The sequence below is a fragment of the Littorina saxatilis genome, linkage group LG3 (genome assembly GCF_037325665.1).
Source record: "Littorina saxatilis isolate snail1 linkage group LG3, US_GU_Lsax_2.0, whole genome shotgun sequence".
Classification (NCBI taxonomy): Eukaryota; Metazoa; Mollusca; class Gastropoda; order Littorinimorpha; family Littorinidae; genus Littorina; species Littorina saxatilis.
In genome coordinates, this window is record NC_090247.1 from 56887359 (window position 1) to 56900065 (window position 12707).

At 40.4% G+C, this 12707-nt stretch overlaps 1 protein-coding gene across 4 annotated transcripts in view; it reads left to right on the forward strand.

Moving 5' to 3' along the window:
* LOC138962746 (uncharacterized) overlaps nt 1-12707 on the forward strand; it is a 43733-nt gene that overhangs the window by 29304 nt on the left and 1722 nt on the right. For all 4 annotated transcript variants that reach the window (XM_070334696.1, XM_070334694.1, XM_070334695.1 and 1 more), the window contains exon 3: nt 6753-6813. In XM_070334696.1, coding sequence (XP_070190797.1) covers nt 6753-6813 — 61 coding nt within the window. The remainder of the gene's footprint in view (nt 1-6752; nt 6814-12707) is intronic.

Genomic DNA, 12707 nt, shown 5'->3' on the forward strand with positions numbered 1-12707 from the left:
CCATAGGTATATGTCCACCCGTGCGTACGCGTGAGCGTTCCGTATTAGCACCGAGGCGGAAACAAATTCCTCATACCTTCCTGGTTCGCCGGGGGCAACGGAAGCACGGGGAAATTGGTGCCTGGGGTGTGTGTCATCAAATTGGTGTTTGTCGTGACCTGTCTCCTTAAAAAATCCTCCTCCTTGCCATTCATGACTGCTCTGTTCACAAGGCGGTGTCACAAGTAGCGTTTAACCCCCTCCGCATTTGATCCTTGGGTAAAACTGTTAGTCTGTTTAGATCAACTGTCAACTTAGTTTTTATATTTAGTCAAGTTTTGACTAAATATTTTAACATCGAGGGGGAATCGAAACGAGGGTCGTGGTGTATGTGCGTGCGTGTGTGTGTGTGTGTGTGTGTAGAGCGATTCAGAGTAAACTACTGGACCGATCTTTATGAAATTTGACATGAGAGTTCCTGGGTATGAAATCCCCGAACGTTTTTGAGTCACTTGAGAAAAAGTGACTCTATGTAATCGGTCAGTGTTAGTCTGTCCGGCCGGCCGTCCGGCCGTCCGTCCGGCCGGCCGTCCGTAGACACCACCTTAACGTTGGACTTTTCTCGGAAACTATCAAAGCGATCGGGCTCATATTTTGTTTAGTCGTGACCTCCAATGACCTCTACACTTTAACGATGGTTTCGTTGACCTTTGACCTTTTTCAAGGTCACAGGTCAGCGTCAAAGGAAAAATTAGACATTTTATATCTTTGACAAAGTTCATCGGATGTGATTGAAACTTTGTAGGATTATTCTTTACATCAAAGTATTTACATCTGTAGCCTTTTACGAACGTTATCAGAAAAACAAGGGAGATAACTAGCCTTTTCTGTTCGGCAACACACAACTTAACGTTGGGCTTTTCTCGGAAACTATAAAAGTGACCGGGCTCAAATTTTATGTGAACGTGACTCATTGTGTTGTGAATAGCAATTTCTTCCTGTCCATCTGATGCCTCATATAATATTCAGAACTGCGAAAGTGACTCGATCGAGCGTTTGCTCTTCTTGTTTTCATTTTTTTGATAAATGTCTTTGATGACGTCATATCCGGCTTTTCGTGAAAGTTGAGGCGGCACTGTCACGCCCTCATTTTTCAACCAAATTGGTTGAAATTTTGGTCAAGTAATCTTCGACGAAGCCCGGACTTCGGTATTGCATTTCAGCTTGGTGGCTTAAAAATTAATTAATGACTTTGGTCATTAAAAATCTGAAAATTGTAAAAAAAAATAAAAATTTATAAAACGATCCAAATTTACGTTTTTCTTATTCTCCATCATTTGCTGATTCCAAAAACATATAAATATGTTATATTCGGATTATAAACAAGCTCTGAAAATTAAATATATAAAAATTATTATCAAATTTTTTTTTTCGAAATCGTTTTAAAAACACTTTCATCTTATTCCTTGTCGGTTCCTCATTCCAAAAACATATAGATATGATATGTTTGGATTAAAAACACGCTCAGAAAGTTAAAACGAAGAGAGGTACAGAAAAGCGTGCTATCCTTCTCAGCGCAACGAATATCCCGCTCTTCTTGTCAATTCCACGGGCACTGCCTTTGCCACGGGCGGTGGAGTGACGATGCTACGAGTATACGGTCTTGCTGCGTTGCGTTGCGTTCAGTTTTATTCTGTGAGTTCGACAGCTACTTGACTAAATATTGTATTTTCGCCTTACGCGACTTGTTCTTTTTGACGACAGGGTCAATCTTCGGTCAGTTTTGCTGTTGCCGTTGTTTATGTTGTTATTCTGTTTCTTTGTCCGTTTTGAGATTCTGTGTCCGTTTTAGGTTATTTTTTCAGTTAGGTCAATCTCGGTTGATTTGTTTGACGTCAGGGTCAATCTTGTCTCGTCTACTTAATTGGTGTTTGAATGATTGCGAATTGTTCGTTTCAGATTTAGTAACAGTTCAGGCTAGTTCGTCACGAACCACCGCAGTTTGAATCGTGTCTAATATTGTGTTTCGATCCCATTGTTAAGTCGTTTTGGGCTCAAGTGTCGTCAAACTGGGCATGTATATTTCTACTCTAATTTTTTAGTCTAGGCAGTTTTTTTGTCATTCTATAGAGGGCATGTGTACAGTGTAGTTTTTGACTTTTTACATGGTCGGTTAATTGTTTTCAATCATCTCAAACAGGTCTTTGGTGAATTCGACTGCACAAGGGTTCAATCTGCCTGCTGCGCCAGTTAAAAACATCATGGCGCTCTGTCTCAAAACTACAGCCCATCTCTGATATTGATTGATTCATTTGTTTCTCTTCCCAAACATTGAAATGCAACAAACATATGCCTTTTCATAGCTTGCAATCTTTGTTGTATTTTTGTCGTAACATACTTTTCCTTTGCTCCTTTTACGCTGAACTGAGCAAAGGAAATATATGTGTGTGTGTGTGTGGGGGGGGGGGTGGATGCGTGCGTGCGTGTGTGCTTCCGTTCGTCTGTGGTCTTGCTTACTATTTCAGTCGTGATGTACTTGAAAAGAATATGGGGTGTTTTGTTTTAGCTAAGCTCTATTCTACTTTATTAAACCAACGTTATTCTCGTCCTTTTTGCCTTTTATCATTTCTCTTCTGCTAATTTGCGGGATATTGACATTCATGTGTTCATTTTTATGGGACTTCTTATGTATGTCCTGTTGTCTTTCTTTTTTTTCTCACTTATTGTTGATCCCAATTGTTAAAACATTAAATATTAAAATACTCAGTTTTCATTCAATAACATCTTACTCGATACACCGTTTCAGGTTTGTCGCGACAGGAAGTAGAGTCCATTGTGTTGGCTTAGGCCAAACAAAAATAAATGTTGGTTTAGAGTAACCCGACCGACCCTTTTTTTTCGCCGACCCTAAAACTTTTTTTTCATTTCTCAAAAAAACCAAAAACTTTTTGCACATTTTGCGAACCATACCGAGACCTCCTTTAAAATCGAATGAATTAAAAAAAAAATTAATCAAAAAAAGCCGACCTACCGACCCTATCTTTTTTGGTCACGTTACCCTAAACCGACATATATTTTGTTTGGCCTTACAGATGAGAAAGAGAAATTATGGCGTAACCCTAAGCCTACACAGAAATGTATTCTATTCACGGACATCTATTCTTAGCTAATAGAATTTTTGCGAAAGTGCCTGCATTTGAATAAAGTTCTGCTTCGTGTCCTTTTTGGGGGGAGTTATACGCCGGATAGACGCTTGCTGTGGCCGCAAGAGATAATCCTAAAGCACAGAACTATTTTAGGACCATCAGCTGCTCCTCATAACTTGTTCTTGCAGAAGTGTCTGATTACACATATTCTGTTCTGGACCAGGCCAGTATCAATGGATGCAACTTTGTCAAGAAAAGGAACTGTTATTTTTCTTGCAAAACATTTTCTCTTTCTTTTTTTAAAAACGCGGAGGGTGTTGTGTATGTGGCTTGTGATGGTGATGGGAAGGAGGGTTAGGGGGGGGGGGGGTGTGAATGAATGCAAATGAGCTAATATGCTGTCATACACTCAGGAATCAAACACAACTCCAAATGTAGGTTCCCTCCACTGTATTATCCAGCTATGACAACATACACACGAATACACACAATCATAAACATAAATGTTAGGTATTCAAAAATCCGGTACTCACAGTTTTGTAGGCAAAAACAACTCGAGATTACAATCTCGTACACAATTGCACTAACAAAACTCTCTACCCTTCACTTAGGTAGAGAAATACACAAACAGTCCGTGAACTCACAGGCACACGATATCTATTTTACGGGTATCGACTCACGGCTCGTGTGTAGTCAAAAAAACAGTTATAGTTCCTATTCCGGCAGACTTAAATCACCGTCTGCTCTGCCTACTAAACATTCCTTATATCTTAAGTAATTAAGATCTTGTAGACATATTTTAACTCTGTTCATACACAGAATTACACAGCGTCTATGGCCGTTCACTAGGAAATGTATTTAACTACTAATTCCTTCTACTGGCGATCTCGGTCTATTCAGTTTCTATCGCCCTGTGACCTCTATGGTCCAACTATACGGACAACCATAACCTTGCACTAGCTTCTCGAAATCCCGTCGAATCTCATCTATGCGGGTCTATAGGCATGCTACTTCGGCGGCTTCTCAGATCCTTCATACTGTCATCTGGACACTATCTTCCTTTCCGACCGGTTATATGACGCACTGCACAAACATAAATAGCGGACATCTTGTCTTAGATATCTGTCTGCTATGTTTACAGTTTACAGTGTTAGTCGATTCAACTTATGCGATAAACATTAGCGATATTCAAATGCTTATTCCATTTACCTGTTAAGTGCTTTACTCGGGCTTCCTTTCTCCCGGTCGATTACTGTGACAACCCCTCTCTGTCCCCGGACAGTGGTTAAGTGTAACGATACCTTCGTTGCGATTTACAACGTCAACTCTCCTCGGTCAGTGAGCTGAATTCACAGTCCGTGCACCACACTTCGCTATGTCACGCTAGATCTCTGGTTAGCGCTTCTAAAAGCGTGGAGGATATCACTGTCAAACTTTGCCTGTTAGTGTTATTCGTGATTTCCTTCACAGGGGGGCGGCGGCGGGGGATGAGGCAAGTTTGTATCTGTGTGACTGTATTCTTAGGACTGGATAACTAAATGGATTGAAACAGGTCGCCGCATCAGGACCAAGTTTGGGTCAGTTGCCTCAGTGAACGTTCTCTTAAACATTATGAATCTAAATCAGCGGCAAATATTTTTTATATTCTATTCCTATATATATATATACAATGGAACCCTCATTTGAAGACCTACAACACTCTGAGAAACTCAGGTCTTAAAAGGGGGGGGGGTTCCACTGTAATAAATTACCAATGGTAAGTCGTACAATCATTTGCTTTTCTTGTTTGTTTGTTTGTTTGTTTGTTTGCTTAACGCCCAGCCGACCACGAAGGGCCATATCAGGGCGGTGCTGCTTTGACATATTACGTGCGCCACACACAAGACAGAAGTCGCAGCACAGGCTTCATGTCTCACCCAGTCACATTATTCTGACACCGGACACACCAGTCCTAGCACTAACCCCATAATACCAGACGCCAGGCGGAGCAGCCACTAGATTGCCAATTTTAAAGTCTTAGGTATGACCCGGCCGGGGTTCGAACCCACCACCTCCCGATCATGGGGCGGACGCCTTACCACTAGGCCAACCGTGCCGGTGCTTTTCTTGTTGACAATAACACAACAGGTGTTTTTGAACCTAACACCAAAGCCGTTTTAAAACCCAAACAACAGGCGTTTTTGAAACCCAAACAACAGGCGTTTTTGAAACCCAAACAACAGGCGTTTTTGAAACCCAAACAACAGGCGTTTTTGAAACCCAAACGACAGGCGTTTTTGAAACCCAAACAACAGGCGTTTTTGAAACCCAAACGACAGGCGTTTTTGAAACCCAAACGACAGGCGTTTTTGAAACCCAAACAACAGGCGTTTTTAGAAACCCAAACAACAGGCGTTTTTGAAACCCAAACAACAGGCGTTTTTAGAACCCAAACAACAGGCGTCTTTGAACACAACCCAACACACTTTTCGAACCCAAGCTATCAGACGGTTTTCTCCAAACCGACACACTTTTTTCTCCCCCGCACTTATTCTACACGTACATGCATGCGCATGCGACGCATCATGAATCCATATAAATCGTGTTCATTTGATTTGATGATGATTACAGCCACGTAAAAGCCACGGCACTGTACGAACTTAGGCTTCTTGCGTAGAGCCTTTGCACTTGGGTCCTGGCACCACCCTGATAGCTGGGATTTCCAATCTTCTCTGGAATTGCTGGGAGTGTCAGGAATCAAGGAGATTTTCTACATCGCCTTTTTCGATGATTGATTTGGGTGTAGTAAATGTATGGAGATTAACTCAACATCTCTCTGTCCGTCTCTGTGGCTTTTTTCTTTCGGTCTCTGGCTCTGTCTGCCTGTTTGTTTGTGTGTGTCTCTGCGTGTCTCTGCGTGTCTCTCTCTCTCTCTCTCTCTCTCTCTCTCTCTCTCTCCCTCTCTCTCTCTCTCTCTCTCTCTCTCTCTCGTTTTATCATTCTCTCTCTCTCAGCTTCTCTCTCTCAGCTTATCTCTCTCTCTCTCTCTCACTCTCTCTCTCTCTCACTCTCTCTCGCTCGCTCTATCTCTCCCCTCTCTCTCTGTCTCTCTCTCTGTCTCTCCCCCCTCTCTCTACACCTCACGCTCTGTCTCTCTCCCCCCCCACTTTTTCTCTCTCTCTCTTTCTCTCTCTCTCTTTCTCTCTCTCTTTCTCTCTCTCTCGTTGTCTCTCTCTCTCACTCTCACTCTCTTTCTCTCTCTCTCCTCTCTCTCTCTCTCTTTCTTTCTCTCTCACTCTTTCTCTTTCTCACTCTCTCTCTTTCTCTCTCTTACTCTCTCTCTGTCTTACTCTCTCTCTCTCACTCTCTCTCACTCTTTCTCTTTCTCTTTCTCACTCTCTCTCTTACTCTCTCTCTCTCTCACTCTCTCTTACTCTCTCTCTCTTTCTCTCTCTCTCTCTCTCTCTCTCTCTCTCTCTCTCTCTCTCTCTCTCTCTCTCTCTCTCTCTCTCTCTCTCTCTCTCTCTCTCTCTCTTTGCCTGTCTGTGCAAGTGTCTGTGTCTTTGTGTCCGTCCTTCTTTCTGTCTGTTGGAGTGTTCATATTTATGAGAAAAGCAACCTGGTGTTCATATATTATTCTCTTTTCAGACGGGACGAGTGAGTTACAAAGTAATAAAGATGCCTTGAATCTACTCAGGACAATGAAAAGGTAAGTCGGAGACCTTCACTGAACTTCTTGGGTTGAATGTGTAGGACCAAAGCCCTCAGCAATGAGTCTGTATTCTTGAAACTATTTAAAGACATCATGTTATCCCAAAACACACAACAACCTTCATCTGCCGAGCCGGACTGAATGGGTAGCGCTGGCGAACGCCCAGAAGAAAAAAGATCCTCAAACATAATATCTTTTTGCCAATGAATTTCAAGCAGTTACTCTAATGGGTTAAACAAGTTTATTCGGTAAATTTCATTAGAATATTGCTGCATACATGAAATAAGGAACATGGAGCACAACAAGCTAGGCTTATGAGCGTACTCTTAAAAGCAAATGAAATTTGGCGGACGATTGTAATATAGCAAGTTTGAAATAATGTCAAAATAATAATGGTGAATTATGGTAGACAGTCATATAACAATAAAAGGAACAAAAAACACGATGCTAAACTAACAACAGTACTCACACGCGCTCGCACACCCACTCGCACACACACGCACACAATGACTTCCACATGGTAGAAAATAGAATACTACCAGAACAAGAAAATGTCAACAGTATTGCACATGGTCGTTTCGAACATGGATGAGATAAATGCATTCATTATTCAAAACGTTTGCTTAATAAGATAAACCTGAATAACTGGTCAAATATCAATGCATGTTCGCTGTCTGACTTGTCTCTATTGCCATACAGAAAATCATCAGCGGTTAGCAAATCATAGTTGGACAGTGTTGACAAGGTGACTTCACGTATTTGAAGAGATAAGGGGCAATGAAAAATATAGTGCACGGAATTTTCAACAGGATAACCACAAGTGCATGACGGGTCGGGAATTAAATGTCTGTCAAATAGATCACTATTTAGATTGCTGATCCTCAATCTAAGTCTGCAATGGATAATTTCTGATTTTCGATCAGATGTGTATCTATACGAGGGAACAACAGAATCATCAGAACTAATACGTTTTTTAAATAACCCAATATAATCAAGTTGTTTTACAGTATCTGGAAGCTCATTCCACAGGGAAGTTGAAGACAGAAAAAAATGACTTTTTATACAGTTCAGTTCGAGAGTGGGGAGTCTGTCTGTCGAGTGGCCTTCGTCTATGGTAAGGGTTCACAGAAGCAACGAGAGGAGGCAGACGTTCTAGTAAGTATGGTGGCACGCGTGCATTAACTAATTTGAAATACAAAATCAATTTGTGTCTTTTTCGCCTCTCCTTCAGTGTTGTAAATCCTGATTCATCGTACAATTTTTGGTGACTCGTGCCACGAACTGCACCTATAATAGTTATAATGACATCAAGATGCAAGTTTTCTAATAAAGTAGCTAATCTGTCAGAACAATTGTCCCAAATGACGTCAGAAAAATCAAAAATTAGGAATAATAAAAGATTTAAAAGATGTATACATAAGTTCAAGTGCCTTTCGGCTAAGACGATACTTATAGGACCAAAAACATGAGAGAAGAACACGTACTTTTGATATAATTGACTGAACATGTGATTCCCATTTGCAGTCGCTCTGAATCAGTACACTAAGATGTTTGTGAACGTGGTTTTCTCTCAGAATTGTTCCATCAAATACAAGAGGAAGGGTTTCAGGCATTCTATTTCTTGAAAAGGTCATCAAATCTGTTTTTAAATTATTGAAATTAACTTTCCATTTTTCCGCCCAGTGTGCAATTTTGGCTAAGTCTGTATTTAAGATCTATGTCCGCGTGTTTGCATCATTTAGAGATAAATACAAACTGGTATCATCAGCAAAAAGTTTAATGACAGATTCGATATCAATGACAATATCGTTAATGTACACAAGGAACAATAAGGGCCCCAGAACAGAGCCTTGGGGAACACCTGAACAAACACGTCCATATGTCGATTTCCTGCCTTGGATAACAACGGCTTGTAACCTGCCTGTCAAATAATCTTTCTTTCTTTTCTTTCTTTATTTGGTGTTTAACGTCGTTTTCAACCACGAAGGTTATATCGCGACGGGGAAAGGGGGGAGATGGGATAGAGCCACTTGTCAATTGTTTCTTGTTCACAAAAGCACTAATCAAAAATTTGCTCCAGGGGCTTGCAACGTAGTACAATATATGACCTTACTGGGAGAATGCAAGTTTCTAGTACAAAGGACTTAACATTTCTTACATACTGCTTGACTAAAATCTTTACAAAAATTGACTATATTCTATACAAGAAACACTTAACAAGGGTAAAAGGAGAAACAGAATCCGTTAGTCGCCTCTTACGACATGCTGGGTAGCATCGGGCAAATTCTTCCCCCTAACCCGCGGGGGGGGGGGGGGGGGGGGGGGTGTCAAATAATCTTCAAACCATTTTAATAAAACACCTCTTATGCCTATAGCATACAATTTATGCAACAAACCCTTATGCCACACTTTGTCGGAGGCTTTTGATATATCACAGAAAACAGCCTGAGACGTCAACTGCTTATCCAAGGATTGACAGAAATCGTCATGCATGCTCAACAACTGAAAAATAGTTGAAACACCAGGAATAAATCCTGACTGAGAAACCGTTAATAAATCATTATCTGTGAGATATCGAAAAACATGGGCTTGAACACATTTTTCCAATACTTTTCCAATGCAACTGAGTAATGAAACCGGACGATAGTTACTACAGGCAGGTTTCACAGTATTGTGTTCAGTAATTTACTATTTACACACTCAAATTCTACAAAATAAATGTTGGCACACAATTCAAAGGACATGTTTTTCCAACAAAGTGAGTTTGTTACAACTAAAAACAGTAATTTTTTTTATAGTCCTGGTCCTTATTTATATCTAAAAACCAGGCGCAAAGCGGCATACCCTGAAAACGCTAAAAAGCAATACGGTCATCCTATGCATGCATATAGCTCATATAGCCAAAACCGTTGAAGATAGAAAGACATTTATTGAACAAAAAATATGCAACACATCATTCTAAACAAGTTTTGTTCTTGTATGTATATCAAAATATTGATCTTCAAATGAATGGTTTGAAAAAATACGACTTCCGGCAGACCTAGACCGTTTTGAAGGAAAAAACCGTGTTTTTTTTCAAACCATTCCATGGCCATCAATATTTTCATATACATGTAAGAACAAAACGTGTTAAGACTGGTGTTGTGCATCTAGTTTGTTCAATAAATGTCTTTCTATCTTCAATGGTTTTGGCTAGATGAGGTAACAAGAGAAGGATATGGGCATTGGAATTACGTCAACATTTCGAGCATTGTCACAGATGAAAAATTATCTGCAGGGTGCTCCTGATTAACAAACCGAGCAAAACTGAAAATTATTGAAGAGAAGACATGTCTGAACAGTTTATAAAGAGACAAGTTTGCAATCATTTGTATACACCATTATTGTATGGAGGAGTAACTGTTCCCCTACCCCCTAAGAAGGTATTTCTGTCCGTCAACCACGTTAGCGATCGCCACAAATCGAGGCATCACTCGCATTTCAGTTTGGACACACCGGCTGATTGCAAATGCACAGTACGTGTTTCGTCACTGAAACGTGACGATTGAGCGTCAAAATAGTTTCTTAAAACAGTCAAAAATGGAGTTAAATGTGACTTCAACACTCAGTGGCGATCGCTAGAGTGGCGATTGTTACTAGACGGACACTAGAAAACCTCAGAAAATGTAATTACTTTGCGATTTTTTTAACTGAAAAACTGTTGCGGTCTTTTTCTGTCGAGCGCGAGCGTCAACGTAAAACAACGTGAGGTCACTTCCTCCCCAAACGGTTAGTTTTTGAATGAAAAGAAAAAAGTGGCGATCGTTACATTGTTTAGACGGACTGGATCGCAACTTTGAAACTCGGGTCACCGTGCGTCGATCAAGGGCAAATTGACCTCGGCAACATTATAACTCACTTCAAGGGTGCACAAACTTGTATTTACAGTATACAAAATTAGGTAAACTTGTGTTTTTGTCCTGTGAAATCACAATTAGTTTCGATGCTCTTGATATCGCTATGCGGACGGACAGATCCGAATCCCCATACATTTTTTTTGCGGAGCTAGTATAAGTTAGAATTTGTGTTATGGATATCGATTGTTGTTGAAAAACAATCATTTCAATGTGTTCTGGCACTCTCAACCACCACAGCATTGATACTTGTGCATTTATGTGTTGGAATTTAGTTCTTTGTTTAGTGATGCTGTGGCAAAAGTAAATTCATCCGTCCGTATTTTGACGATCGCCACCATTCACACGCGCATAAATAAACACATTATCAAAAATTTCAACTTTTATTTTCAAAAAAGTATTTAAACAACAACTAGTTTGCATGTTAATACAACAAATACAGCAGATTCTCACAGATATGGATTTAAAAGACTAAGCAAATCTGAGACTATCAAAATGGCCTAATACCATGAAACCTGCCTACAGTGTTCTTTTTCACCTTTCTTATAAATGGGATTCACATGTTACTCTAATGAATCAACAACAACAAAAAGCAAGAGCGTAATTTAATTCACTTCTCATATCTGTCGCTGTTCACATGATCAATTGTTCGGGAAGGCACGCATATCAACATTTTCTTCAGACAGATTTAATTAAATATCTTTGACGTGCGCAGACCCCCCGCGGGTTAGGGGGAAGAATTTACCCGATGCTCCCCAGCATGTCGTAAGAGGCGACTAACGGATTCTGTTTCTCCTTTTACCCTTGTTAAGTGCTTCTTATATAGAATATAGTCAATCTTTGTGAAGATTTTAGTCAAGCAGTATGTAAGAAATGTTAAGTCCTTTGTACTGGAAACTTGCATTCTCCCAGTAAGGTCAAATATTGTACTACGTTGCAAGCCCCTGGAGCAAATTTTTGATTAGTGCTTTTGTGAACAAGAAACAATTGACAAGTGGCTCTATCCCATCTCCCCCCTTTCCCCGTCGCGATATAACCTTGAACGGTTGAAAACGACGTTAAACATCAAATAAAGAAAGAAAGAATGACGTGCGCAGTGGCTTTGTGGCTAAGACGCCGGCTTCCTAAGCGGAAAGTTAATTGAGTGTTCAATCCAGCAGCGCCTGTTGGGTTAAGGGTGGAGATCTGTCAGATCTCCCAGGTCAACTTATGTCCAATCCTGCTGGTGTCTTATCCTCCTTCGAGTGTATACACAAGCAAAAGACCAAGTGCGCACGGAAAAGATCCTGTAATCCATGTCAGATTTCGAAAATACCAAGCATGCATCCTCCGAAATCGGCGTATGGCTGCCGAAATGGTAGGGTAAAAACGGTCTTACACGTAAAAACCCACTCGTGCAAAAACATGACAATGACAATGACAATGACAATGACAATGACAATTCTTTATTTTACGAGGGTAACAGAATAAGCATTGGTATACTTTTTTGCATCTGGCCCTCGCCCTAAAGAGGGACTAAATCTACTATAAAAACTACTGCTACTACTACTACAATACTTACATATTAGTAAAACAGGATAAGTTTATGTGCATACGTGCATTATATGAAACATTGTAGTTTATAAATGTTCATGACAAGGTGCAAAGCAAAAATTTGCAAGTCAATTAGAGTAAGAAAACTATGCAATAGTACATCAACTCTGCAAGACAATGGATATTATGCAGAACATCATAATTTCATAAACAAAACAATAAATCAAAAGTGAGTGACTGTGTCTCAAAGGACATAACAATCAAGAAACATGAGTGAACGAGGGAGTTTCAGCAAATGAACAAAGAAGAAAGACATCGATCTGTGTTTTAACGATGTATTAAATCATCCGTACACGCACACACACACTCACACACACACACACACACACACACACACACACACACACACACACACACACACACACACACACACACACACACCAACCTCCCCCACCAGAACACACG